General features: G+C 36.6%; 2 protein-coding genes and 1 long non-coding RNA gene across 4 annotated transcripts in view; all 3 read right to left on the bottom strand.

The window, feature by feature from the left end:
* Window positions 1–646: 646 nt before the first annotated feature.
* Window positions 647–6,134, bottom strand: LOC122659798. Of its 2 annotated transcripts, XM_043854932.1 has the most exons (4): window positions 5,575–6,134; window positions 4,474–5,367; window positions 1,276–1,408; window positions 647–1,098 (listed from the first exon to the last, which is right to left on the bottom strand). In XM_043854932.1, exons 2-4 carry the CDS (start codon window positions 5,018–5,020, stop codon window positions 1,062–1,064), a joined length of 717 nt encoding a protein of 238 aa, XP_043710867.1. In that variant the 5' UTR covers window positions 5,021–5,367; window positions 5,575–6,134; the 3' UTR covers window positions 647–1,061. The 2 variants fall into 2 exon arrangements, with proteins under 2 accessions (XP_043710867.1, XP_043710869.1); XM_043854934.1 differs by lacking the exon at window positions 5,575–6,134 and having other exon boundaries at window positions 4,474–5,395.
* LOC122659799 lies at window positions 1,712–3,142 on the bottom strand. Its single transcript, XR_006332553.1, has 2 exons — window positions 2,014–3,142; window positions 1,712–1,905 (listed from the first exon to the last, which is right to left on the bottom strand). It is a non-coding gene; the product is annotated as an uncharacterized LOC122659799 (long non-coding RNA).
* A 56-nt stretch (window positions 6,135–6,190) lies between the features above and the next one.
* The window catches only part of LOC122660528 (galactokinase-like), a 33,794-nt gene continuing 15,560 nt past the window's right edge, over window positions 6,191–24,424 (bottom strand). Inside the window, exons 8-14 of the mRNA XM_043855871.1 lie at window positions 22,292–22,426; window positions 20,890–21,024; window positions 20,207–20,277; window positions 19,722–19,799; window positions 16,271–16,412; window positions 16,032–16,163; window positions 6,191–6,213 (exon numbers count right to left, since the gene is read on the bottom strand). Of these exons, the coding sequence (XP_043711806.1) occupies window positions 16,053–16,163; window positions 16,271–16,412; window positions 19,722–19,799; window positions 20,207–20,277; window positions 20,890–21,024; window positions 22,292–22,426 (672 nt within the window). The 3' untranslated portion in view covers window positions 6,191–6,213; window positions 16,032–16,052. The remainder of the gene's footprint in view (window positions 6,214–16,031; window positions 16,164–16,270; window positions 16,413–19,721; window positions 19,800–20,206; window positions 20,278–20,889; window positions 21,025–22,291; window positions 22,427–24,424) is intronic.

The following is a 24,424-nucleotide window of genomic DNA, read 5'->3' on the forward strand; positions in this document are numbered from 1 at the left end:
TGACTTGGTCTCCTACATTTTTGCAATCCGTAAGGGTTTGGACCATGCTACCAGTATTTGGTTGTAGATTAAGGAAATTTAGTGTGATAATCCATGGATCACTGAATCTCTTCCATCTCCAACCAAATGCAATTGGCCGGGACACATGTTCACTACGCTTCTTCACATATCAGACTTAACTCAGAATGTATATTTTAGGTTATGTAATCGGAACTTTAGTATAGTCATAGCCAAGAACTTGGCCAGGAATGCTTGTATTAACGGACCTGTCTGTCCTTAACTTGGGTTCCTATTTCTTTTCATAAAAAAAAAAAAAACTACTCTTCTGAAGAAAAGGTTCCATTTTTTATTCTAATTTAATACTAATTATTGTGTTTGTGAAGATTTTTGAATGATAAATGTGAGAAAAAAGGAGATGACAGAAGAGGTTTCCCCTCCATTTTGTTTGGTTTCACTTCGATAATCAAGGGGAAAGTAATAAAGGATTTTACCCAAACACTAGTTCTTTTCCTCTTTCCAGGAAAGCAATAAAACACTGTATAAAGGTTTCAAAATTCAGTTCACATTCCTGATTGCTATGAATGCAGTAGATCTTGATAGCTCTGACAAGTGACAACCAATATGAAAACTTGATCCAACCATCCCATCGGGTAGATATAATCTGATCAATTGAACATTATAGATAGAAGTCCACAATCCAGATGGTCCAACCAAGGTGAGATCATCCCTCACAAATTCCATTATCAAGAAGAATTGAAGAACAAGTGTTGCTTCATAGATCATTAATTTATAGCTTAAATCTCAACTTACTGTACAGGGGAAAATAACTTCCCCTAAACTTTCCAGCCGCATTAGGCAAAATTTCTACACATATATACACAAACCGGAATCATCAAAACGAGCTGTCAAGTGCTTCAGTCCACAATGTGACAAGGATGCAAATCTGTATCTCTGTAACAAAACTGGAATAGGGCACCTACTTATATTCTACAGGAAAGACCTCATTAGCACCTTCAGAACTTTCATGGCGTTCCATTTCACCCAGCACCTCTAGTTTCTTCTTACCGAGAATTAGACCCAGCAACCTGATCCATGAAACTGCAATGTAAAAACAATAAGGGATATACATGTCAGCAAGACCACAGAAAAATTGTAGCCCTAACGCAATGAAGAACTAAAACACAGTAAATACTCCTAAATCATGCAAAAATATTCTTATAATGTTGAGTTTTAATCAAGCAGTTCAGAAAGGAAAAAGGAGGATTAAAAACTTACTTGGGTGACCGGGCACTGATTCCATTGGCATCACTAGTGGAAAGATTCTTATTAAATTGAATTGAAATCAATCCAACGGCTGATTCAGGAGATCCCTGGAAGCTGACAGCTGAGCTGCTTTTGGAGCATATTCCTGCAATAAAAATCTTAAAACATGAAAAAGAATACCCATTCAAGACTTGAAATTTTTTTCTTTCTTGTAGAACATTGCCAGCAAGTTAAGTCAGCTTTAGGGCTGCAAGTGAAACCCATTTATCCGCCCTAGCCCCTTTTTTGGAGGGCAAGGGTAGAAATTCTATACCTTTTAGCTAGGCAGGTAGGGTACAAGGTTTATTCCGACAAGTCTAATCCATTTATCCGCCTGATAAATAAATAAATAGTGTAGTATTAAGACCAGCTAACATAATAATCCTACATATTAGTTATTTTGGGGTTGTTTATCAGGTTTTATTAAGATATAGCGTAGTATTCTATATATATTGGAAAATAATTATCATGTGCATTGAGAAAATGTGTGGAATCTGATTTGAAAATAGGTTTTACCCACTGGGTAATGGCATTTCTTAAAATACCTAGAGTAAGCGTAAGAGGTTTCTAATGACTAGAAGGGGGTAAGACCATTATCCGACCCTACCCTCCCCATTCGCAAATCCAGATCACCCTAAAGGCGGGTCCCACACCCCCATGAAGGGTTCAGATCTGTCCCCACCCGTCCCCATGTGGGTAGCAGATCTGAACTCCCCATTCGCAGCCCTAGTCAGCTTTCTTATTCTCCCAGTTTCTATCTCGGCTTGTTAGGGGCGAAAGCATAGAATTTCTGCTTTATGAGCAGATATAGTTTGGTAGACAATTCCTGTCAAGCCTAGTGGTTTTGGAACAAATGCTTTATGCCCAAAAAGTTCCAAATTGACAGAGTAGAATAGAAACTAAAAACAAGATACACCTGTAGATCAGATATGTTAACCCAAATGAGAAGGGAAGAAGGGGGAAGAGCCAATTCTAAAAAAGTGTCAGTCCCTGTTCTAAAAGAAAGCATCAGCAAAAAACCTGAAGTAGAAAAACTGGATTCTGGGCATGGCATGCCCCATACATCACCTTAAGAATTCTTAAGATAACAAATCAATAAATATGTTGCCATCTCTCAGTAGGATTAACATTTAATCCATGGCAGGATCAAAGACCCCGAAATGGTTTCACCAAAAAAATAAGATTCATGGGCCAGACGGGCATACACATGAAAGGGGAATCATGAAATCTAAAGATTACCAGCCTAGTGGCTTGCTTTGTTGCATGGACTCTAACTCTTGAAACAGTTTAAGAACAGATCTAGCAATCTCAACATGTGCCAGATCCAACTATCAACCAGGTTCTTTTGTAACATTTCTGCAATCCCATTAGTTATTTCTTCCTTATTTGCGAGACAGATCATCTACCAATAAAGACTTCTTTTTTAGGTTTTTAAAATTATAGCAGAAAAACAATGACAAAAGCTCCAATCCAGCTATATGTGACATAAGAATGAGAATTCATTCTTCTGCTTGGCCTTTTGTTAAGCAGAATATCCAACTTATAGCTTAGTACAAGCCACATGCCCAAGGAACAGCACAAGAAGGTGAAACCATTTATAGCCGATAATGCAAAGGTCAGAAATGGGACAAGATTTCCAAGATGGTAGCCCATATGTATAAACTAGTGAAAGTGAAACAGAACTAACATACAGATAGGCTGACAACTTAGATCCATCAAGCTATCAAGCATCGATGTAACTTGTGGATTATCAATTTCCAATCGCTATGACAGCAAAAGAAGACTCTAGAGGAAGTGGTACAAGGATTTACTGAATGCAATTGGATGCCGAAACGTCTATGGGCGTGATACATGAGAACCAAGGAAACCTGAAAGCCGAAATACATGTAGATTTATTACATTATTTTAAACTATCATCACTGAATGCTTCAGTGCAATAATTTTAACAGACTGAAAGAAAATGATTAAATTACAAAAGCAAATAATACGTTCATAAATGCCCGATCCAAACTGTTAAAACTTAAAAATGGCAAGTACTCTCCAAAGAGTGTTAAAGAACAAACTTTAAGAAGAGAATGATTAAAAAACCAAGCCTCATAAGCTGGTAAAGGCCAATTGTGTTGCCTCTTCAGAGGTCAAGTTTCTAAAGTTTTTTAAAAAATAAGTTCTAACTATACTGCCAAATACATTGAAATTCAGCATTTAAACTCTTGAATGCTTAGTACCACTAATACAACATCAAAACTTGCCATTTAAACTACTTAAATGCTTCGTAAGTGCAATCAATCCAATCAACAGGTTAATGTGCAAGATGAAACTACAATTATGATGCCCGAATTAAGGCAGTATTTAGAAATGATTTTTACCTTCATTCTGTGCTACAATGATAATATCATGAAGTCCTAACAGCATATGTGGATTATATCTATAAATACACAGCATATGTGGATGATATAGAGTTTCTACAATATCTAATAAATAAATTGGCACTTGGAAACCCCCATCCAGAAACCCAGTTCAGAGATCCTAGTTACTCAACCAAATGAAATTCCAGTATTATTTGACAGGAGGGCTCAGATCAAACTTCCGTTCTGATCACTGGGCTTAACCACATGACTGAGCTCATTAAAAGATGCATCATATTCTAGTTTACAAACACATATATGTTATCCACAATGGATAACCAATACTACTAAGCTAATAGTGTTTACCTTTTTAAAAAAAATATATACATTATCTGTCATTCTAAATTCTAACTATCAGAAAAAGATTGACTAGAATATTTGTCAATATGCCAACAGATGTTGGGCATCAACCATTAAGAACAGAATGCCCCTAATAATTAGCCTCGTAAGGAGACTAAAATCTTAAAGATAACTACAAACACCAAAATTCATCTCACATTGTAACAAACGTTCACCTAAAAGGATTCAACAATTTAGAGTAGCAGGTAGAATCAAATCAATCAATAATAACGGGAAAGAAGGTTCAGTTGGTTGGTTGTACCTTCTGCAACCTTGAATCATTGGTAAAGTAATAGTCTAACCAACATTATGAAGTATACAAGAATACAAAGAAATTAAAATGAAATATAGAAGAAACATGCCAAGATGAGGAGTAAAACTGTACACACAAGCAAATGAGTCAGCTCATCACAAAGGGCAACGTTACCTTGGAAAATTATTACAAGGCAGAAGAGTATGGTGATGACCATAGCACACAGGCTGCCACTTGGTGATGTTGCCTTGGCTGCTTTCATCTTCTTCAATGCTTTCATCCGTTCAATCCTTGCCCGCTTCAACATAGCAAGCTCAGAGATCTCTCGAACCAGCTTCATGTCAGCAGCATCCAATGATGGACCTCTGGGGGGCCGTGGTGGCTTTGGAGGCTTAGCGCTTGTCTTCTTACGTTTCTCCTTTACCACTTTCTTTTCTCCAAGGACCAACGGCTCTTCTTCACTAGACTTCTTATCTGTCAACATTTCTGGATTCTCGGGACAAACATCAGCAGAACTTGAAGTGTTGACTAAACTCGTGCCATCTTCACCTTTGATTGCCCCATCAAAATTGACAACCCCATTCAATACCCTACCCAACAATTTCTTTGTTTGTTTAACACCTGCACTCGGTTCTTTATTTGCTTCTACACTAGTAGTCCCACCACTTTCAAGATCAACTAAAAGATCTCTTTCTCTCAGACCCATGGCCAACCAACACATAACCCCAATCTGTTAGCTTCCTTATCCTCCCCTTCTAAATCACGAAACTGAACACTCTGCTTGGCAATACCAAAAGTTCAGACATTTACAGTCAACCCCATTGACACAGGGTATCCCTCACCTCGTTGCTCTCCTATTAATGAAGATTCCACACACCAAATCTCGATAATAAAAAATTAAGCAACCTTTATAATTTCAATATATAATTAAGAAAATAAGAGCTAAAAACCTCCTTCAAGATTCTTATTCATTCTCCTTTTCATATCTGTCAAAACCTCCTTCACGTCCAGCAAATAGGAATCGAAATCTAAGTATCTATACCAAACTTTTAATTACGAAACAGAATCCTGCATTGACAATTAAAAGGAATCAAAACATATGGAAAAAAATTAAAAGAAAACTTAGACATAGAGAAGAGCCAAAAATTAAAGAAAGAGCTTAAAAATATGGCTTGCACATGCCCTTAAAAGGATACAAAATAAACTGAAACCTAATAAACACAAAAGGTTTCAATAAAAAACACAGAGGTTCAAAACCAGAGATAGAAAAAGTACATACAAAAGAGCATAATGCTTGGATTAAAAGGAAACGAGCTGGAGCTTTAGATGCAGCACCGAAGACGCTAAAAACCCAACCCATTCATGATCAAAGGGAACTGCACCGTAAGCCCCAGGGTGAGAAAATGAGAAAATTAACCCAGACACAGAAATGTGGCTCATTAAACAAATCACAAAACCATAGCAATCCCTCCGACGATAAAATCAAAACCCCAACTGCTGCGAAAAATATGCGTAAATCAAAATATAACCAATGAAATAGGGGCGAAATGCAACCAACGGAAGATTAAAAATAAAAAGAGAGGGTAGAGGATTATACATACCTTCTCAACGAAAACAGAGAAGCCCTAGATCCAACGCAGACAAGATTATGAAAAGTGGCTCCTCATCGAAAACGAGAGCTAGAAAAGATCTCAACAAACGAAATCTTAAGACTAAGACGAGGGAAGAAACAAAGAAAGAAAGAGCGAAAGAAACGGATTGAGTGTGAGGTTTACGAAAGAAATTCCCAGATTTTTACAGCTCTGCCTCTCACTCTGAGCATGGAAAAAAAAAAAAAAGAGGAGGAAATAGGGGGGAAGGGGAAGAAATTTGTTAGAAATAATAATAATAAAGGGCAAGAGAGAGAGAGAGAGAAGGATGGGGGGCCTTTGCTTTGATTTGATGATCCGTCGGTGAGACTTGAGATCTCTCTTGGTTGATGGGTCCCACCTCCCCACCTGTCCCCACCATTTGCCACCTGTCTAATTTAATTTATAATCTTTTATAGTTTAAGAACTGACGGTTTTGATGTGAGTTCATTTTTAGTAAATGGATAAGTGTTTGCCGTTGCTTGCTTTCTCTGTCTTTCTTCTTTACATGTCTGGAGTCTCTGCAGCAGCACACGTGGGTCTTACCTTCGTAGAACGCGGCGACTTGCTTTTTCCGTCTCCCTTTCTCTCACGAGTCAAGTGAGGAGAGAGAAGGGGCCAGGCCGGCAGGTGTAGGGGTGTCGAAATTGAGATCGAATTGGGTAAACCGAATCGCACCAATGTCTCATTGGACATGTTTCGGATTGGGGTATTACGATTCTGAAATCTAATTGAAGCACATACAAAATCGAAAATTGGTTGAAACCTGGTCTAGTTTTTTTGGTTACAACCAAACCTGATCAGAAGCACACTTCATTCCGTACCCCATTCGGTGTTTACTATGGTTCACCACTTTACCCGACGCTTGGAACAACTAGTCAGATAACATGAAAGGAAGACAAAAAGCTCTGTTCAAAATGATTGGGAGTAATGATCGAATGTCAATTATACAGGGGTTCCGCACTCTCATTCCCAAAAAGAAAGGTCAGCAGACGAGTGTAGCCATATCGATTCAACCAAGGTTGCTCCTCCGAAACCGAGTTTAGGAATTGTCCCCCTCTCCCGAAGAGCAGTACTTAGTTGTGATGCATGCCAACTAAGAGAGAGTCCACAAGTATCAACACTCAATCGAAAGAAAGAGCAATCAATTAGATGCAACACAAATGCTCCGAAACCAAATCGATCTACCCTGATAAGAAAGCGATAACAATCCAAAACCCATTAAAATAATCAGATTTTTTTCATACTTTTTATATAAATATGTATATTAAACTGAACCCAAACCGAACTTTTCTTATTGGTTTGGTTTCGGATTCGCCATTCCCACACCAAAATCGACCCAAACAGACCGATTGACACCCTTAGGCTGGTCGGTCTAGTTGATTTTTGGTCCGATCTAACTAGTAATCATCAATTTAGGTTCCACACCGCATCATTTAGTTTAGGAATGTACATGTTTATATTTGGCCTGTCAATTATTGGTAGTAATCAGGCTATAATTGATTTTTAAAGAGGTTGATTGAGCTACAAATGAATTATAAACAAGACATAAACGAGTTGATCTAGCTACCTATATAAACAATTGACCCCAATGTCAATCGTTCCCAATTAGACATCCATTAAATTACAATCAAGCACCATAAGCATTAAAATACTAATCAGTCTAAGCTCTGCACCCAATCATTTATTAACCTATTAATCCAATTCGGTGCGTGTCAATTTTTGATACCCCTAATTAGAGGGAAAAAAAACGTTACTTGGTCACGCTTAGCACAGAGTCTTGTGCCTATATACAAAGCCATATAAAATGACCATCGTACTCCATGAAAAGACGAAAATCCCTGAAGGCACATCAGTCATTTTGCACGGCCTAAGCCGCACAACGGACGTGACCAGATACTTCAATTTGGATCCTCTACTGTCGAGCTGCTCGACAGGACCGTGCTATCAAGACACAATGAGGCACGCAATGACCGCCTTACCCTTGCCCGAGCACCTTGCCCGAGTGGAGGTAAGGTGATCATTGCGTGTCTCACCGAGTCTTGGCAGCACTATCCTGCCGGGCAGTTCGGCTGTAGAGGATCTGGATCCCAGATACTTTAGCATTCACACCCTTAGAGAGAAGTTCACACTCTATTGTATAGGTAGCATGCGTATACAAATTGAAGTGTTTGGCAGGAAGCTATGGCACGTGTGTAGAGATATCAAGGGCAAGTCAAGGTCAAATGGTTCAGTGGTTCAGCCTTGCACGTTTGTGGAGGTCCACAGAGTTTGGTTCAGAGGCCCACCACTAGAGATGAAGAATTCTGAAAGATGTCATGGACTCAACTGCCGTAACGTTCTCCTCAGCCTACACTACTATTCAAGTCTTAAACTTATTTTTAATTTTTTTTTCTAGGAAATTATAGCATAAGGTATCCAATGTTTAAGATAATTACGTTTGGGATATCTCATGTTTAAAATATGGGAGAGGGTTTGCTGAGCAAGCGGAGAGGTAGAGGAATGCATTTATTTATAGAGAAGGGAAAAAAAAAACAGAGAAGGATGCACCATTGAGGTGCAACAAAGCATGCAGTTTCGTACATGAGAAGATAGTGAGGTCATTTCATGTAAAGAGGTGAGAATAGTGGCACAAAGAACCTTTTTCCCGTAGAACATTATGGTTGAGATTTTTTATTTTAATCAATTCCTTTGAAGGATTTTCTTATTGACATTCCGTGTCAAATAATTTGTATTATTTTATTTTATTGGATATGACATAAATTTTTTATTTAATGAGGATAATAATATCGTTTTACATGCATACTAAAAAAAAATGTACGTAACAATGACATCTTTTAATATGTCATTTTCTATTTGTTTTTGGAAATTCTTTTATATCCTTATCTTAAAAACCTTTTGAGAATAAGACAAAGGATAATTAAAAGAAAATGTCATATTCTAAATACACCGATAGAGGTGTCATCAGGCACTCCCTTCTATTAAAGACTAAATATATTTTCATCTTTGCCCATACCCGTCTCCGCCCTCGATCCTCACCTTTTTCCCACATCCTTCATCTTCCTCTACCTCAACCTCAACCTCACACAACATGATCCCAAATCTATATATATTTTTTGTAAAGGGTTCCGCCGACCGGGGGGGGGGGGCGTTGTGTGGGCTTAGGGGTTTCCATGTAATGCCTCATCCTAGGAAATAAAAAGTAAGAAGGGGAAAGTTTTCATACACAGCTATGAGAAGGTGGGAGTTTCAAGGCATTAATTAATGGATGAGGGTTTATGATTTTTTTAACTGTTTGTGAGAGGGGACATGACCGTGCACACTTACACGACCGTGTATGAAAACTTCCCCCAAAAGAAAAAGAAAAAAAACCACGTACCAACATATTAACAATTTACAGGAGACAAAACATAGTGAGAGATTTAAATTTATATTAGACTTTCTTTACAAGCAATCAGCCTTTTATGACAATGGTTTGTCATTTGTGTGTTTAAGAATCAAAATGGTCAAATCAACCATTGAACATTTCATTACAAACAATGGGCACCAATGGATACAACCTTATACCAAAGATCATGGTTTAAAATTTTGGAATTAGTTACGGGATTGTTCTCCATTGATTCGTATAATAACAGATGGAATTGGCCAAAATCCTAGAAAATGGAATTAAGAAGAAAATACATAGATTTCCAAATATATTTGTTTTTTGGGAGCTTTTTATTTACAAATCTTGTGGATCTAGCCATAAGAGGTGTATGTTCATTGTTCATTTGCATTTTAGTGACTAAAAGGGAAATTTTATTTTAAAAAAGAGAGATCTATGTGCATTCATGATCATCCAAATTAAAGTTTTATGAATTGGGTATATTCAATTTTTTTTGTATCATGCCAAAGATTGTATTTCATAAAAGTTGATTAAAACTAGTTTGATTTAGAAAAGTGCCAAGCCATGAACCTCTATCAAGAGCGAAGTTTTTAAACCGAAACTAAACCAATTGTCACAACTGGAAAAACCAAAGCTGCATCTTCTTTAGTTTGGTCTAGTAGCGGATCCATCGTCAACACAAACCAAAATCAAACTAAGCAATTTTCAAAAAACGTCCTAAATTTTCTTCCCAGTAAGGAATATACACACAACTCAGCAAGTAATTATATCTTCCACGTCAAGCCAATAATAGAGAAAATGCCTTATGATTGTATAAGAAAGGCCGTATAATCTTAAGGAGAGAGAGAATGTGGGAGACAATCCTTTTCCCTTTTCTTATCTTTCTTTTTGAATTTTATTTTGAATGAGTATGATATGAGTTAGCAATGTTAACCTGGTGTGGTTTTTCTGGTTACAACCAAACTTGATCAGAAGCACACTTCATTCTGTACCCCATTCGGTGTTTACTATGGTTTGCCACTTTACCCGGCGCTTGGAACAACTAGCCAGATAACACAAAAGGAAGAAAAAAAGCTATGTTCAAAATGATTGGGAGTAATGATCGAATGTCGATTATACAGGGGTTCCGCACTCTCATCCCTAAAAAGGAAGGTCAGCTGAGGAGTGCAACCGTATCGATTCAACCAAGGTTGTTCCTCTGAAGCCGAGTTTAGGAATTGTCCCCCTCCCCCGAAGAGCAGTACTCAGTTGTGACACATGCCAACTGAGAGAGACTCCACGATTATCAACGCTCAATCAAAAGAAAGAACAATTAATTAGATGCAACACAGATGCTCCGAAACCAAATCAATCTACCCTGATAAGAAAGCGATAACAATCCGAAACCCATTAAAATAATCAGATTTTTTTCTTACTTTTTTTATATAAATATGTATGTTAAACCGAATCCAAACCGGTCTGAAACCAAACCCAACTTTTCTTATTGATTTGGTTTCGGATTCGTCATTCTCACACCAAAACCAACTCGAACAGACCGATTGACACCCTAAGCGGGTCAGTCTAGTTGATTTTTGGTCCGATCTAATTAGTTCTCATCAATTTAGGTCCCACACCGCATCATTTAGTTAATCAGGCTTCAATGCTTCATAGTTTAGGAATGTACATGCTTATATTTGGCCTGTCAATTATTGGTAGTAATCAGGCTATAATTGAGTTTTAAACCAGTCGATTGAGCTACAAATGAATTATAAACAAGTCATAAACGAGTTGATCTAGCTACCTATATAAACAATTGATCCCGATATCAATCGTTCCCAATTAGACATACATTAAACTACAATCAAACACCATAAACATTAAAATACTAATCAGTCTAAGCTCTGCACCCAATCATTTACAAACCTATTAATCTAATTCGGTGCGTGTCAATTTTTGATACCCCTAATTAGAAAAAGAGGAGAAAAGAACGTTACTTGGTCATGCATAGCACACATTCTTGTGCCTATATACAAAGCCATGTAAAATGACCATCGTACTCCATGAAAAGACGAAAATCCCTGAAGGCATTTTGCACGGCCTGAGCTGCGCGAGGTACGTGACCAGATACTTTAGCATTCACACCCTTAGAGAGAAGTTTTTTTTTTTTTTTTGGAAAAACCCTTAGAGAGAAGTTCACACTTTACTGTAGAGGTAGCATGCGTATACAAATTAAAGTGTTTGGCAGGAAGCTATGGCACGTGTGTAGAGATATCAAGGGCGAGTCAAGGTCAAATGGTTCAGTGGTTCAGCCTTGCACTTTTGTGGAGGTCCTCAGAGTTTGATTCAGAGGCCCACCACTAGAGATGAAGAATTCTGAAAGATGTCATGGACTCATGGATGATGGGCTCATAACATTCTCCTCAGCCTACTCTACTATTCAAGTCTTAAACTTATTTTTAATTTTTTTATCTAGGAAATTATAGCTTAAGGTATCCAATGTTTAAGACAATTACGTTTGGGATATCTCATGTTTAAAATATGGGAGGGAGAGGGTTTGCTGACCAAGCGGAGTGAGAGAGGAATGCATTTACTTAAGGAGGGAAAAAAAAAAAAAAAAACAGAGAAGGATGCACCATTGAGGTGCAACAAAGCAGTTTCGTACATGAGAAGGCAGTGAGGTCATTTCATGTAAAGAGGAGAGAGTGGTGGCACAAAGAACCTTTTTCCCGTAGAACATTATGGTTGAGATTTTTTATTTTAATCAATTCCATTGAAGGATTTTCTTATTGACATCCCTCAAGGTGTCAAATAATTTGTACTATTTTACTTTATTGGATGTGACATAAATTTTTTATTTAATGAGGATAATAATATCGTTTTACATGCGTACTAAAAAACATATACGTAACAATGACACCTTTTGATATGTCATTTTCAATTTGTTTTTGGAAACTCTTTTATATCCTTATCTTAAAAACCTTTTGAAAATAAGATAAGAAGCAATTAAAAGAAGACGTCATATTCTTTTTTTTTTCTTTTTTTTTCTCTCTGTGGAAGTCATATTCTAAATTTATCGATAGAGGTGTCATTCAGACACTCCCTTCTATTAAAGACTAAATATATTTTCAACTCTGTCCATATCCATCTCCGCCCTCTACCCTCACCTTTACCCCACATCCTCCATCTTCCTCCACCCCCATCCCAACCTCAACCTCAACCTCAAACAACATGATCCCAAATCTAATATATATATTTTTTGTAAAGGGTTGGGGGGTGGGGGGAAGGGTTGTGTGGGCTTAGGGGTTTCCATGTAATGCCTCATCCTAGGAAATAAAAGGTCAGAAAAAGAAAAAGAAAGAAAACCACGTACCAACATATTAACAACCTACAAGATATAAAACAAAGGAATTTAGCTTGTCTCCAGGGAGGCGTGCGCCTAGGGTGCTGCCAAGGGGCATCCAGTGGTTGAGCTGTGCCGCACGTCTAGGGATATGTGTGGCACAGTCCAACAGCTAGCAGTGCCCTGAGCGTTCCCTGCTCCCTGGAGACTATCCTGATCCAAAACATAGTGAGAGATTTCGATTTATAGTAGACTTTCTTCACAAGCAATCAGCCTTTAATGACAATGGTTGACATTTGTGTGTTTAGAAATCAAAATGGTCAAATCAATCATTGACCATTTCATTGCAACCAATGGAAAATTTTGGGATTAGTTACTGGATTGTTCTCCATTGATTCGTATAATAAACAGATGGAATCGGCCAAAATCCTAGAAAATGGAATTAGGAAGAAAATTTATAGATTTCCAAATATATTTGTTTTTCGGAGCTTTTTATTTAAAAATCTTATGGATCTAGCTATAAGAGGTGTATGTTGATTGTTCATTTGCATTTTAGTGACTAAAAGGAAAATTTTGTTTTAAAAAAACGAGATATCTATGTGCATTCATGACCATCCAAATTAAAATTTTATGAATTGGGTATATTCAAATTTTTTTGAATCATGCCAAAGATTCAGTAACTAAAAATCCTATACCATGATTGTATTTCATAAAAGGATATTAAAACTAGTTCGATTTAGAAAAGTGCCAAGGCATGAACCTCTATCATGAGCATAGTTTTTAAATCGAAGCTAAACCAAATGTCACAACTGGAAAAAACCAAAGCTGCATCTTCTTTAGTTTGATCCAGTAGCGGATCTATCTTCAACACAAACCAAAATCAAACTAAGCAATTTTCAAAAAACATCCTAAATTTTCTTTCGAGTAAGGAATATACACACAACTCAGTAAGTAATTATATCTTCCACGTCAAGCCAATAACAGAGAAAATGTCTTATGATTGTATAAGAAGGGCCGTATACTCCGGGAAAGAAAATGTGGGAAAAATGTACACGCCAACCTTTTCCCTTTTCTTATCTTTCTTTTTTGAATTTTATTTTGAATGAGTATAATAAGAGTTAACAATGTTAGCCTCCTCACATCATATTTTTAATTAAATCTTCTATCTTAAAAATCAATATAAAAAATTTATAAAATAATTTTTTATTAATCTGTCAAAAGTTATAACTGGGTTTTTGAAACAAGAACCAGATCTACAAAGTATAAACTAAAGCACAATGTTAAATTCTTTCCTTTTTTTTTTGAAGGGGGGGGGGGGGGTGGGGTGGGGGTTGGTTTGGTTTGGAGTATGGTTATAAATCTCGGTGTCAATCTCGCCCAATTCGTATTGGTATTGTCCGCCCATGCCCGATGCAACCTGTTTGATTTTTTTTTTTTTTTGGGTGAAACAACCTGCTTGATTCTGTATTGGTGGAACGGTTCTTACTAGGGATTAATATGTTCAAAAACTTCCACCAAAAAAATATATATATTGTAATCAAATCGGGTTTGGACCCAAGCCCATACCTGCACCCACTTGGGGAAGCTATGGGTCAAGATGGCCCATTAGGGTTAGGGTTAGAGGATGGGGGCCACATTGTGGTCCCCCAATATCATACTATATTATAAATGTAGGAACTCAAAAATTATGGCAAATCTTTTCTTACCAAAAATACCCTTCAACAATATCAATAAGCCCAAAAAAATACCCTTCATTAATTATTAATTGTTATAATTTTCAGCTAAATTAAATTCTTCCACCATTAATAAACCCCTTCAATGGTACATTAATTATTCTCTTATAAAAATTAATGGACCAATCATTTCCCTACTCAGTTTTCTCATGTCTTTTCAGATAAATTCAATAAGAGATAATTATTATTAATTATTAATTAGAAATTAGAAATTATAAAGAGAGAGTAAAATAATCCCATTTTTCGTTGAACAATGTATAAAACCCCACTTTCCAATGTATAAAATAATCTCATCTTATCTTACCAAAAAAAAAATTTACAATATTACCCATTATTCCTTGAACAATCGATAAACCCCCCCTCAATTAATTGTTATAATTTTGAAAATACCCTTCATTAATTATTAATTGTTATAATTTTCAGCTAAATTAAATTCTTCCTCCATTAATAAACCCCCCTCAATGTTACAATAATTATTCTTTTATAAAATTATAGGACCAATCGTTTCTCTACTCAATTTTCTCACGTTTGTTTAGATAAATTCAATAAGAGATCATTATTATTAATTATTAATTATTAATTAAAAATTAGAAATTAGAAAGAGAGTAAAATAATCCCATTTTTCGTTGAACAATCTATAAAACCCCACTTTCCAATGTATAAAATAATCTCATCTTATCTTACCAAAAAAAAATTTACAATATTATCCATTATTCCTTGAACGATCGATAAACCCCCCCTCAATTAATTGTTATAATTTTCAGCTAACTTCAATTCTTCCTCCATTAATAATATATTATCTTAAAAAAAATATTACAATATTATCCATGATAAAACCCCTCGCAATGTTGCATTAATTATTCTTTTATAAAAATTAAGGTATCATTCGTTTCACTACTTAGTTTTCTCACGGTTTTAAAGCTAAATTCAATTCTTTCGCCATTAATAACATCCTATCTTAAAATATATATATATATTACAAGACATAATTAAAAATGTATATATTATAAAATGAAAAGAAGTTTTAAAGAAATAAAATATATATATATATATATATATATATATTACAAGGCATAATTAAAAATGTATATATTCTAAAATGAAAAGAAGTTTTAAAGAAATAAAAGAAAAAATAGATTACTGTAATATTTGTTATAAATAATTTTATTATTTAAGTAAAACATCTAAAATGTTGGGTGTTCATTTCGACGATTCATACATGAAAAAAAAGCAAACACGTGCATTTGCATGTGCAACTTTACTAATTATTATATATACGAGAGAGAAGGAGGCAAAAATTAGATGTTGTGTTTCTAAGAGGCAGTCACTCTCTTTCTCCCATTGAGAGTGGTTGTGTTTCCAAGAGGCTTCCAGCATTGCCTTTGGACCTATCGAGTGCACCGTCACAAGGAAGTCGCTTCGCTGTTCATTCAGACATCAATCAAGAACACTTCGATCCACTTCCACTACGTTGTGGATATCACGCTATGAAGGTAACGATCGATATCCATTCTCCTTTTGTTTAATATATATGTTCAAAAACAAATTTTTTTATTAAAAAGTGAGGGTAAAACCATCCGAAATGGCCAATACATATTGGTTTCGACATCAACTGAGACGGATTCGAATCTTGACGAAACCGATATCTATAACCATGGGTTGGAGTGGAGAGAAAGAGGAACAGGGAACTAGAACTTAAATATTGCAGCGCCACTAGATGGCTTGGAAGCGAACAGATAGAGGCCAAGATCATTCTTATTGATAATCCCCTTTTCGATTCTTGATTGATAAAACAATTCCTGAAGTAGGTAAGCATTCAAAATTCACGTCAATGACAGAGAAAAGTGAAGCGCATCACAGATTTTATTGCAAGCAAAATTTCCAGTCTAAGAAACCCATGACTAACCTTCAAGTTGTGGATAAATTGTGAGACAATATTCTCTTTCACCAATGCAACAACACATCCACCCCATCCTGCTCCTGTAAGTCTTGCTCCAAGAGCTCCATTATCCCGACAAATCTTTACCAAATCTTCCAACTCTGGACAGCTAATTGTAGAAACAAAAAATAACTAGTAGAAGATATAGAAGCAAAGTGATTTTTTTTTTTAACATAACAAATTTTTTGCCTTTACACTGTCAGGTACAATTATTTTTGGCAAATGAACAGTATTTGGCTGTAAATCCATGGAGCATTTACTCATGAATGCATTTGTATGTTCAATGATACACAAAGTGATGCATATAAAGATGTACTGAGTTTATTCTTACACTCAATTAGTCCCAAGCCCAGAGAAAAGTATAACCATATCAGGTTGGTGATAGCATTAAGACCTTTAGCCAAACAATTTGAACACGAATCATGAAATTTCACTGGTTCAACCTTATACCAAAGCCTCCCTTGGATCCACCAAGGATCAGCTAGGGCATCCCTTGGAAGTAATGAATTGAATGTAAGGCTCCCATATTGTGCGAGCAAACCAGTCAATCCAAAGACAATGGTGTTGGTAGATACAACAAAAAAAAAAAAGAGAGGAGGAAAGTCAAGGTAGCTTGTCAGTAAGAATCTAAGGACATGTTAAGGACTGATGGGTTGCAACTAAAGACGATAATAAAAAAGCAGGTGGGAATAATCATAGATGAAGATCCCAAAGATGTTAAGACAGATGTGCAGAAAAACTGGGAAGGATAAAGTTAGGAATGAGTGTATTAGAGCTTACCTGGGAGTTGCCCCAATCAACGACAAACTGCGAGCGAGTCGTTTGAGGTGGTATTGTCATGTTCAACGGAGGCCTAGGGACGCCCCAGTAAAGAGTGATATGATTCCGATTGTAGGAGCTAAAAGAACTAGGATCAGGCCTAATATTACCATAGGAGAAGTTGTGAGGAAGGACATGCATAGTCTAGGTCTTGTGCCAAGTATGACCTCAGATAGAGCCTATTGAAGGGCAATGATCCTAATGTATTCCTATATAGGCAAGGCCTAATAGGAGCCAGGTAAGATCAGAGTCCTGAAACTGTTTGCTAATTAGGCAGATTTGGGGCTGTTTAGGATAAAAGTGTAAAACTAGGATTAGGGTTGGATATTGGGAAAGGGGTTTATAGGGTATTAATGGGCAGGTCTAGAGGGCTATATCGTATAAAAAGGTTAGGGTTTGGATGAGTTTTGAAATTCTGCAATTTTGGGCAGAATTGAATTTTAGGTCAAAATTAGGGTTAAGTTAGGTTTAGGTTAGGGTTGTCTTATATGGTAATGATAGGCAGGTGTAGGGAAGTCTAATGGTATAGGTTTTATGATGTTTGAGTGAATGGAAGTAGGTTAGATGAATTGGACAGCAAGATAAGGTTATTGGAGACAATTCCTAATGGAGGTAGGAGTAGGGGATTCTAGGGTTTAGGGTGGTGGGGGTTTGATGAAACTTGGATCGAGTATCAATAATGATGCAAGGGATGTATGCTGAAAGTTTGGTTTGAAATTAATGGACAGATTTTAAGTTATGAAGGAATCCTAGTTAGGGTAGGAGTGAGAAGAAGAAGGTTTAAACAAAGTTCAGATTCAAACTTACTGGATTTGAAGAGATCTTCAATGGCAGCAGCTTTAAAGATGAACAATGGGGTCTCCCGATCTTCATGATGCAAGGAGATAAGTAGCAGCCCTCCCGATTTTCACGATGCAAGGAATCGATTGGAGATCCACTAATCCCTTCCACCTTGATATACCCACAAGAATGCAACACTCTCAAGGAGCAACAGCAGCAACAAATGCAGCAAGCATAAAGCTGAGTTTTTATTAATCAAATTCGTATTCAATGCTGGCCTCCCTTACAAACTTATATAAAAGACTCAAAAATAGACTTAGACACTGAAAAGGAAAGGCCTAACCCAATTCTTAACCTATTAGCTAACTTAAACTGACTAGGAAATTGAAATAGACTCAAAATAGAGTCCTAATCCAGCCCAACTAAACAACTAAAAGAAAAAAGTAATAAAATCACTTTACTTGAACCATTGGTTGAACTGGTTCAATTTAAAACACCAAATAAAAAGCTAAGTATGGAAATAAAACTGTGTATGGGAGCTAATCCCGTATGCAACCCATTTACCCATATTTTAGGTCCATAAAAGTGGCCTATTACATTAGAAACCCATGGGATCAAAGGCCCAACATGTATGTAACCCAACCCTAGACTTATTCCTAATAAAAGAAGCCCAGTTTGGTGATAAATCTGCATCAGATCCATGTACCAAATCCCATTTAGCTGAGATTCTTCTGACTTTCTGGGCTGTGCCCTCTTTCTTCTTGCTTTATCTTTCATTTTTCTTTTGTCATTTTCCAATTTTCATCTCTTTCCCCATCTCTTCACTCCCCTTTTGTTCAGACCTTAGTTTCCCTACTTTTTTTTTGTTGGATCCATGTAGCCGACCCCAATAAGTTGGGATAAGGCTGAATTTTTTGTTGTTGTTGAAGATCCCAAGGATGAAATTACAGGAATTAAAAGAACAGGATAATATTGAACTTGTTTTAGCAATATATGCACAAGCACCTCAAGAAGGATGGGATTAAAGTAGACCATCTTGTGACCATAGATGAATTAATTAAAATTTTTGGGGGGCATGGAGGGTGGGGTGTGGGGATATTCAAATTTGTATTTGCTATAACCATAAGTTGATTGATGTGGCTAGAGAAGTGTTAATGACAAGCAAAGACTACCAAAGCATATTCTAGAACCAAAAAAAGGTTTCAAGGAAGCGACAAAGACAAAATTAATCATAAACAGGAAACAAGGAAATAATTAAGATTCATGACCAAGAGATACACAAATGTACTCATTTTAATCATCCGAGATCTATGTGGATGACCAAAAGAGTGTGATAGGAATAAGACTGAATGAAGGGGAGAGAGGCATTTTCTAGCATCCTGTGCGATTGGCACACACCATTAAATTGTAAGATTGGTATGATACCAGCCATGCTTCACAGAGCAAGAATTGGGAACCAAGACACAAATTTTCTGATCTTGAGATTGAAGAGGGGCAGAATTAGAAACATATGCAAGAAATTAGGGGAAGTACCAAATAGTTGAGGTGTAATATGGTGCAAGCTTAAGGTGTCAAAAGTTTCATGATGGTACATGACATGTAGGCAACCCTAAGTAGTTGCGATACGACTTAGTTGAATATAGTTGTTTGTATCTCCTTAACTGGAATATACAAGTCATGAATGCATCTGTGCAACTAGATATATCCTTGCCCAAGAGTGGATTAATTATGCAAAATCTCTTCTCATGGCCACAGAAGGTGAGTATTTGTATTTATATAAATCCGAATCATGCATGCAAATGGAAAATTGGACACTTACCTGCACTCATAGAGAACACTGCAGCTGTGATGGCTTTCATTCATGAGATCACCAAGCTTTTTTAGCATGTCCTCATCACTACAGCACAGAAGCTAAGAGTCAGAATTTGAGAAACATGAAATGTAACTTCAACCCCCTCCTTGATGCTCATTAATTTATCTGCATCTACTAGAATCATAAATAGATTTCAAAATTTATTGGTGACATCATTCCTGGAGAAAATTATTCGTCTTTCATGAAATTGGATATAATATTTGGTCAACAAGAGGAAACCACAGTAGGGGACTAGATTGGAAGCTATGACCAGAATAGAGATCCCAATCTTAAACAAGTGGGGAGTCAACAGGAACATGTCCATATATGTAATATAGACATGCTGAGTGTTTGCAGGCTAGCTAAAGAGACAAACAGGAATCTGACAGTATATTGTGCACGTGAACAAGCAATATGGAGCAGATGAACTGGAGTACTAAAATGAAAAGCACCTTAGGCTAGAAGAAACCGTGTCTTTGAAAGCATGAACACGCTTAGCTTCAGAGTATACATGGGAGGCTCGCTAAAACAAAAACATCAATCATAATTAGCACGACTTTGAAAAAAGTGTCTGCCCAATAGCATGTTGAATTAGCAATTAAATGATCACATGTTCCAGATAAAGCTAACTGCTAAATGAAAATTTCTGAAACTATTCATGATTGAAGTAAAATAGACAGATGGTATCCACCCAGAGAGTTATTACATTGCCAAATAGTATTTGAAATTAAGATGATCCAAAGAATGAGAGAGATGGTCTGCACTCCTCAGATGTATATCATTAAAGATATTTCAATAAATAGGAATTGGACCTTACACAAAGATGAGGGGAAACTCCCAGAAACCAAGAAAAGTAAAACATGCGCTAACAGAAGAGAACTTAATATTATGGAGGGGGATCACTGCCAGGCTGTGTGGCCCCTGCACCAGCATGGGGCATCCAACGGGGGTGGGATCACGCAGCCTGGAAGCCTTCTTTTTCCCTATTATGAAATATCACTTTGTTTAAACAAAAAATGGAAATCCCTCAGTGGAGGACTTCACATAGAAGGGGAATTAGAGGAAGCAAGATTTAAAATGAATATCAAATCAAACATAGTATTTTGCAGAACAGGGCTCACAAACAATGAAATACCTGATATAACTTGAAGTTCTTGGCAGCTCTTAGCACGTCTAATGAAGTAGGATCATTGCCCAAGACTGAAGGAAGTTTTTCCTCTGTGATTTTCTCAATATCTTCAGCTGTATATGGCTCCTCATTCAAGAATTCCTTTAAGAAAGACAGGAACAGCAAATAAAGATGCAGAGAGAAAAAAAATGGATTCGTAGAATAAGAGGATTAAAAGTAATGAGAATATCTACAATAGTAAATGGATTTTTGCACCCAAAAAAAATGACTACTGAAAATCCAAATAAAAAAAAAATACTGCAAATCCAAATTTTTTTACCCCCTTGAGAGAAAGTAATATTAGGGGAACCACTAGGGAAATACCCCTCATGCTTCCTAAAGTGAAAATCAATTGTTTATAACAAATAAACTACTATTGTCTTAAAAGCAGAAGAGGGGATGGGGGTGAAGAAGTGGATGAAGAACTATGGACTTAACAACTTTCATGTGCAAGTGAATACAAAGATTTGTAGAGTCTCAAGTGTCATCTTCATGGGTCATGTAATAAATTTGCTTGCAATGTACAGTCAAAGAATACGATTTGTAATTTGGAGTTCCAGACATGAGTCAGCTCAGGGACACAGCTTGACCAGTGACATAAAAATCCAGGGCTTGCATGCAATAAAATATTTCTCAATAACAGCACGGAACTTGTAGTTTGTGTGGCTTTAGAGGGTAACTAGGAACATTTCCAACAAATTTTGTTCCCAAGTGCCATTAAAGAGTTAGCTCTTCTAAATGATTAGGTAACCTGGAGTTAAGTCTCACCTGTAGATATGTGCTTTCAGGCTCATTTGTAATAGAACTTGATAAATTAAACTGGCTGTAGTCTCACCTATAAATTGAATCGACGAAACTAGTTTGAGCTAAATGTACTAGTTATACAACCTAAGTGGTACCTAGGTTCATCAATCCCTCTCTGTCTCTCCTATTTCTTTCATTTCTTTCCTTTTCTTTATTTTCCATTAAGGTACAATCCAAGCTGACTATTCAGAGAACCATAACAGTCCAACCCACATCATCCTCTTAGAGTGTTATCAATCAGTTCTATTTCATCCATTGCTCATTCACGCACTGGCCTACCATAGCAGCATATAGTTCCCTTCGATCAGGGACTTTGGCTTCATCTTCTTTTAAAAGTGAAATGTGGACACCAGGTAGAGCTTGTTCGATGAAGTTCCATGAATCAAGTCAAACTAACAATAGTTCAAGAAGCAAGAGAAAGAAATCATTTGAGATTATAGATAATTGAACCATGGAAATAATAAATTGGTACTATAAGGTGAAAAATATATATATATATATATATAATATAGAAAAAAATTCAAGCAATCAAAAGACAATAGGAATAACAAAAATAGATACATACCTTGACTGCAAGGACAGCATCTGAAGAGCCATGAGTACCGGCAAAAGATACACATAATCCCTCAACATCAGAAAGAGTTTTCACTTTGGAGATTGCCTCCAGTGGTTTCATACCAAGCTTTATGCCAAGAACAATCTGCAGAAGTTTTGACAAAATGCATTGTTGATAATTTAGGACCATTGTTGACCCTCACAATGTCCTACTGAACAAATTAATCAGCCCATAATCAAAGTCTAGCTGGTTATGAGCAAGAATTTAAGCATTGGTCGAAGATCGAATAGTGCCTGAAAGGCTGAGATACAGATCTGGATCATTCCATATCAGGTGATCCAAACAAAGGATTGGTCAATCAACTCAGAAGAAAACCTAATCATAACACTGGAAAAGCTGATCCAATGGGTATGATAGGTCAGACCACTCCCATTCATTGGCAATACCAATTGTACACCCAACCAAACCAATGCTCATCTTTAAGACCATGGCATGCTTCAGTTTTATAAGATGCATGGATATAACAGTGAGAATGCCATGTTGCTGGATAATGTAAAGAGGGAGAGAAAATATTTGTTGACAGAACTTAAGGTATTCGTAAGTTTGAATTGCTTCAATATTTGTTCGCCTGAGGCCACTCCATATTAAGTTGTTTTTTCCCCCTACATTTATTGGCTAAGCTGGAGTTGCTTTAAACAAGATTATCAAGAAGATTCTCTCACGTATCTAAGAAGAATATCAAGAACCATAAACCATAATGCTCAGAATTACACATAGTCAAGAAAAGAAGAATGCAAAATCCATATTCGGCCAAGAATTTCATTGCTGCAAAAATAGGGAGATCTATACAAAGAAATCCATTATTTCTGAAATATGGCCAATCCCAACAATGTGTTGAGATCCAAGCCAGCACTTATATTTAGTGACCAACGTCAGGTAAACATTTTAAACAAAACGTGCTAAAGCACTTGTTTATAGACAATTTCTATACCTTGCAGATGAAGTGAGAAACTAGGAGCTAAAAATGGTTCACAGGCTTTCTCCATTACACTTATCCTGTAGAGACTTTTTGCCCACTAGCTTCTACCAAACGAAAATGGGAATCATTTTCTTAACTTTATTGAATTGAAAAACAATTTTTAAACCCCATGAGAATTCAATGGCCTTATGTTGTAATATGAGTATCCGAATTGTCCTTTGGGGGTGGGCTGTTGTCTCATAGACACAAGTCACGCTTCCCCAAAATTCTTCATCTTATTCACAGGAAAAACTTAAATGTGACATTGGTGGTGGGTTATGAACCTAACATGGACTCAGACATTAGGCATGTGGCTAGTCCAGGAAGTACTCATTCAGATGGACAGCTTGGAATTGCCAGGCCAATCCTTCATGTGACAGTAGAAGACTTCCATGACAGAACAGGATACGTTCTTCACAAACAAAACTTACTCTACTACCTAGTAAATACTTCTCTACAATCTTTTATTTTCATCAAATCGTGCCTCTATGTACTGCAATGATTTAGAAACATTTAATAAATGAAAGAAACTATACACGACTGCATTTTCAGTATTCTGAACTTCATATCAGTGCACTATCGATTATCATATAAAATATACAAATAAACTTTAGGTCATGCCTAAGTTCTGTTAATAAACAATCACTGATTTGTACCATCTTACGCCAGAAAGAAGCCTTTGTAAGGTCAACAATTCTCAGGAGTGGAGCTTAAATACATTCGACACAACCACAATAGTTTTCAACTATTGGGATCATATTCATTTTCAACCAACTTACAGGAAAACACAACTTGGTAACCAAAATCATGATAAATTCCTAGCTATAAAACTTAGGATTTTTTTTTTGGATGAAAAATAATATTAATGCAAAGAAAAAGAGGGAATATACAAGCCCTAGGGCAGACAAGCCGAAACTAGAAGCTAGTTAGGGCGCAAGATGGAAGTAGGGAGGCCCCAGGAGACAACAATGAGCCTGTTCCTTGGGGAATCCTTCACATCCATGAGGGGGAGGGATCTAGCTTTAGATGAAACATAAAAAAAGATGGCCTTCCAAATCATGTCGAGAGAGCGGGAGTTGGATGTCCATCTTCTAAGGTTGCGTTCCATCCAAATGTGGGAGATA

This window comes from Telopea speciosissima, chromosome 4 (genome assembly GCF_018873765.1).
Source record: "Telopea speciosissima isolate NSW1024214 ecotype Mountain lineage chromosome 4, Tspe_v1, whole genome shotgun sequence".
Taxonomy (NCBI): Eukaryota; Viridiplantae; Streptophyta; class Magnoliopsida; order Proteales; family Proteaceae; genus Telopea; species Telopea speciosissima.